The sequence below is a fragment of the Sprattus sprattus genome (assembly GCF_963457725.1).
Source record: "Sprattus sprattus genome assembly, chromosome: 9".
Classification (NCBI taxonomy): Eukaryota; Metazoa; Chordata; class Actinopteri; order Clupeiformes; family Clupeidae; genus Sprattus; species Sprattus sprattus.
In genome coordinates, this window is record NC_137928.1 from 725450 (window position 1) to 730563 (window position 5114).

Here is a 5114-nt window from a genome sequence, read left to right on the forward strand (position 1 = left end):
ATCTTTAAGCCACAATTAGAGAAAAACCACCGGCAGCAATTCTGCAGAGCTGCGTTCGCGGGCTCATATTTAAAACATACTAAGACACTCCCACTCAAGCCATAATTGGCTGTCCCTTACCCCAATCAAATGACCTCCTGTACTCTAACTCCAACCAATCAGAAGGCTTATAACCTGAGTCTAACGACCCTCCCCTTCTCACTCATCTTAAACCGTTTGCTGTGTGTGTGTGACTAAAAACCCCTTGAACTAATTAAATGATTTGCTATATTTCTTCTTACTTAATTGTTACAATCCATCATGACCTCATCAAACACACTCAAAATCTACAGAGTACATATTAAGCAACATATAAAAAATGCTGGAGTTGTTGGCTGCTTGCTTCACTGCTTGTGGATGGTTGCTCATCATCTGAATCTTCCTCCTGGCTATGCATTGGTCCTTAAACATACACTACTCACAAAAAGTTAGGGATATCGGGCTTTTGGGTGAGTAGTGTATTTTAGCATTGACCCTGTGAATATTTTTTTTTAATAAAAAAAATGTGATTAGAGAAAAGTAACCTACTAACAAATACTTTCCATTTCCCACCACTTGTTTGTCATGTCATCCATTCATATGGATGTGAATCAATCAATACTAATACAACTTTAACGGTGATGTGTTTTTTGTTTAATTTGGCAACTTATTTACTGCATAATCCACAAAAGATTTGTGAAATTTGCCCCTCCGGATCAGAGCCCCCCCACATAGAAAATCCCAATTTAACCCCTGCACACACACACACACACACACACACACACACGCACTTGCACGAAAGCGCTGTTCTCCCCCGGTTATCGTTTCCGCAAACGGCCCGGTGGTCACATGACCGCCTCAGATGATCATATGACAGAGGGGAAGCACGGCACAGTTGCACAAGCGCGAGGGCTCCATGATCACACAGCCCAGTCAACCCGCCAAGCAGCCAGCAGGTGTGTGGGTCAAGGGCGCTCGAAGGATCAAGTATCACGTCTCTTTCACCGCGCGGTCCTAGTAAGGCATTAGGACAGTGGACGCCAGCGCTGATACGGCGTCTTTGTCTACCCGGTGAGTGAGAGCTTGAAAGCTCGAGAACAGCGAGGACGCGCCATGAAGGGAAATGTGGACTTGTCGCTTTGTTTGCTCGCGCTGTTGATGATAGCAGGCGCGCGGGGCGACACGCCTGCGAACTGCTCCTTCGAAGACCTGGTGGGCTCGTGGGCCTTTCAGGTGTCGGAGGGCGGCAAAGATCGCAGTGTGAACTGCTCAGAGATGGGTGAGTGTGTGTGTGATACAGTGAAACACGGAAACACATACACAACAGAGCTTAGACAGGAAGGTGTGTGTGATGCACTGAAAACACGGAAACACACCAGAGCTTAGCTTTTACCTGAGGCAGTAGTGTGTGTGTGTGTGTGTGTGTGTGTGTGTGTGTGTGTGTGTGTGTGTGTGTGTGTGTGTGTGTGTGTGTGTGTGTGTGTGTGTGTGTGTGTGTGTGTGTGTGTGTGTGTGTGAGAGAGAGAGACAGAGAGACATAGACATAGACGTAGACGTAGACGGACAGACAGGCAGAGAGAGAGAGGCAGGAAAGAACAGTTAAATGATGAGCATTAATATGGAAAAGATGTAAAAGAATTTGTTTCTTAAAGAGAGAGAGCGCAGAGGAGGGGTGTCTGTGCTTGTGTTTACAGTTGTGGGTGTGTGTGTGTGTGTGTGTGTGTGTAGGCCCTGTTGTGACGACTGTTGTGGTGCATCTGGAGAAGCTGTCGCTGGCAGCTGATGACCTGGGCAGCTCCGGCTTCTTCACCCTCATCTACAACCAGGGCTTTGAGGTGCAGCTGTCTGACTACAAGTGGTTCGGCTTCTTCAAGGTGCGTATGTGTGTCAGTGTGTGTTTGTGTGTGTGTGAGTGCATCTGCGTGTGTGAGCGTGTCTGTGAGTGTGAGTGTGAGTGTGTGTGTGTGTGTGTGTGTGTGTGCGTGTGTGAGCGCGTCTGCGTGTGTGAGCGCGTCTGCGTGTGTGAGCGCTGATGTGGCCCTGATACGGCACTGATGTGGCCCTGAAGTAGGATGCATAGCCGCTCTTTACCACTCGTCCCTTTTTTAACCCTAGTCTTTAGGCATGTGTTTCTGTTCCCTCTCTCTCTCCCCCTCTCGCTCTCCCCCTCTCGCTCTCCACCCCTCTCTCTCTCCCCCCCACTCTCTCTCCCCCCACTCTCTATCTCTTTCCCTCTCTCTCTCTCTCCCCTGCTCTTTCTCTCTATCTATCTCTCTTTCTCTCTACCTCGCTCCCCCTCTCTCAGGAACATTTACACACATACAGTGACTGCCTCTTTCACCCTTGCTCTTTCTCTCACACACACATAAGTGCTCTCTCTATCTCTCTCTCTCTCTCTCTCTCTCTTCCTCTCACGCACACACTCACATGCATCAGTGCTGTGATTGGCTCTAAGGCTGTTTCAGTGCTGTGATTGGCTCTGAGGCTGTTTCAGTGCTGTGATTGGCTCTAAGGCTGTTTCAGTGCTGTGATTGGCTCTGAGGCTGTTTCAGTGCTGTGATTGGCTCTAAGGCTCTTTCAGTGCTGTGAGAGAGTTAATGTGGGATACGGGAGCTTGGTTCTCCTGCACGGAGTGAGTGTGTGTGTGTGTGTGTGTGTGTGTGTGTGTGTGTGTGTGTGTGTGTGAGAGAGTTAATGTGGGATGCGGGAGCTTGGTTCTCCTGCACGGAGTGAGTGTGTGTGTGTGTGTGTGTGTGTGTGTGTGTGTGTGAGAGAGTTAATGTGGGATGCGGGAGCTTGGTTCTCCTGCACGGAGTGAGTGTGTGTGTGTGTGTGTGTGTGTGTGTGTGTGTGTGAGAGAGTTAATGTGGGATGCGGGAGCTTGGTTCTCCTGCACGGAGTGAGTGTGTGTGTGTGTGTGTGTGTGTGTGTGTGAGAGAGTTAATGTGGGATGCGGGAGCTTGGTTCTCCTGCACGGAGTGAGTGTGTGTGTGTGTGTGTGTGTGTGTGTGTGAGAGAGTTAATGTGGGATGCGGGAGCTTGGTTCTCCTGCACGGAGTGAGTGTGTGTGTGTGTGTGTGTGTGTGTGTGTGTGTGTGTGTGTGTGTGTGTGTGTGTGTGTGTGTGTGTGTGTGTGTGTGAGAGAGTTAATGTGGGATGCGGGAGCTTGGTTCTCCTGCACGGAGTGAGTGAGTGTGTGTGTGTGTGTGTGTGTGTGTGTGTGTGTATGTGTGTGTGTGTGTGAGAGAGTTAATGTGGGATGCGGGAGCTTGGTTCTCCTGCACGGAGTGAGTGTGTTATTCCTTCTCTCCTCTGACCTGTTAGCTGCTGCTAAATTGTCTAAACTACTGTGTCTCGCTGCCTTCCAGTTTAGAGACGTTTCTTCTAGATAAGAGATGTTCTCTTCCTGTTTAGAGATGTTTCTTCCAGATAAGAGATGTTCTCTTCCTGTTTAGAGATATTTCTTCCAGATAAGAGATGTTCTCTTCCTGTTTAGAGATGTTTCTTCCAGATAAGAGATGTTCTCTTCCTGTTTAGAGATGTTTCTTCCAGATAAGAGATGTTCTCTTCCTGTTTAGAGATGTTTCTTCCAGATAAGAGATGTTCTCTTCCTGTTTAGAGATGTTTCTTCTAGATAAGAGATGTTCTCTTCCAGTTTAGAGATGTTTCTTCCAGATAAGAGATGTTCTCTTCCAGTTTAGAGATGTTTCTTCCAGATAAGAGATGTTCTCTTCCAGTTTAGAGATGTTTCTTCTCGATAAGAGATGTTCTCTTCCAGATAAGAGATGTTCTCTTCCAGTTTAGAGATGTATCTTCTAGATAAGAGATGTTCTCTTCCAGTTTAGAGAGGTTCTCTTCCCAGTTTAGAGATGTTCTCTTCCAGTTTAGAGAGGTTCTCTTCCCAGTTTAGAGATGTTCTCTTCCAGTTTAGAGATGTTTCTTCTAGATAAGAGAGGTTCTCTTCCCAGTTTAGAATAGATAAGAGATGTCCTCTTCCAGTTTAGAGATGTTCTCTTCCAGATGCAGTCAGGAGATAACGAGGTGAAAGAGGGGGACATATATGCTTGATCCTCTTCTCTTTGTGCTTTATATTGAGTATCTTTAGGTACTTTTCTTTTTAGAGATGTGAAATTTGGATTTTTGAAAAAATCTTTGAGCTCAGGTTGAGCATGACTACACAGAATGTTACATCTCTCTCCTATGCTCTCCCTCGCTGCCTCAATGTTAAAGGTTGTCAAAGCTTGCAATATAGCAAGTAATAGAGCAAGTAATATAGTAAGCAATACAGTACGAGTGGGAGTGGGGCACCCGTGGGAATATCCCTTACCTACCCCACTCGCACGAGTACTATATTGCTTTTATAAAACAATTCTATAGTCAACCAATTAACATTTCAACACAAAGTTATTGATTAAAAAAAATGTTTATTTCGCCATTGTTTCTCCGCAACAAAAAAATAGTTCCATTGTCAACGTGTTGGTTTGGAATTATAAGAACTTTGAGTTAACGGTTATCATCAATGCGCTATAGAATGTTTCATCACGGAGTGATTCATTATTAGCTGTGAAAAGTCCCCGTTGTTCTTGGATAATCCAACGCATGGAACGTCTCTCGTCCAATCAGAAACAGCTAAATAACGCGATAGAACCCAATTGTTGAATAATAATAATATATATAATCTCTGTCTCTTCTTCCAGTACTCCCAGCTCTGATCTGTCTCTGTGTCTCTCTATATAATATATACTGTATAATAATAATAATAATGATAATATATATATATAATAATATATAATATATATATATATATATATATATATATATAATCTCTGTCTTTTCTTCCAGTACTCCCAGCTCTGATCTGTGTCTGTCTCTGTGTCTCTCTATATAATATATACTGTATAATCATCATAATAATAATAATATATAATGATAATAATAATAATAATAATAATAATAATAATATATTCTCTGTCTCTTTTCCCAGTACTCCCAGCAAGGCTCGGAGGTGACCAGCTACTGTGACCAAACGCTGCCAGGCTGGGTTCACGATGCTCTGGGGAACAACTGGGCCTGTTTCACGGGCAAGAAGCTCACCG

At 44.8% G+C, this 5114-nt stretch overlaps 1 protein-coding gene across 1 annotated transcript in view; it reads left to right on the plus strand.

Moving 5' to 3' along the window:
* Nucleotides 1-955: 955 nt before the first annotated feature.
* The window catches only part of ctsc (cathepsin C), a 13585-nt gene continuing 9426 nt past the window's right edge, over nt 956-5114 (plus strand). The window contains exons 1-3 of the mRNA XM_080844712.1: nt 956-1297; nt 1747-1892; nt 5003-5114. The exon at nt 5003-5114 is cut by the window's right edge and continues 52 nt beyond it. Of these exons, the coding sequence (XP_080700838.1) occupies nt 1132-1297; nt 1747-1892; nt 5003-5114 (424 nt within the window). The 5' untranslated portion in view covers nt 956-1131. The remainder of the gene's footprint in view (nt 1298-1746; nt 1893-5002) is intronic.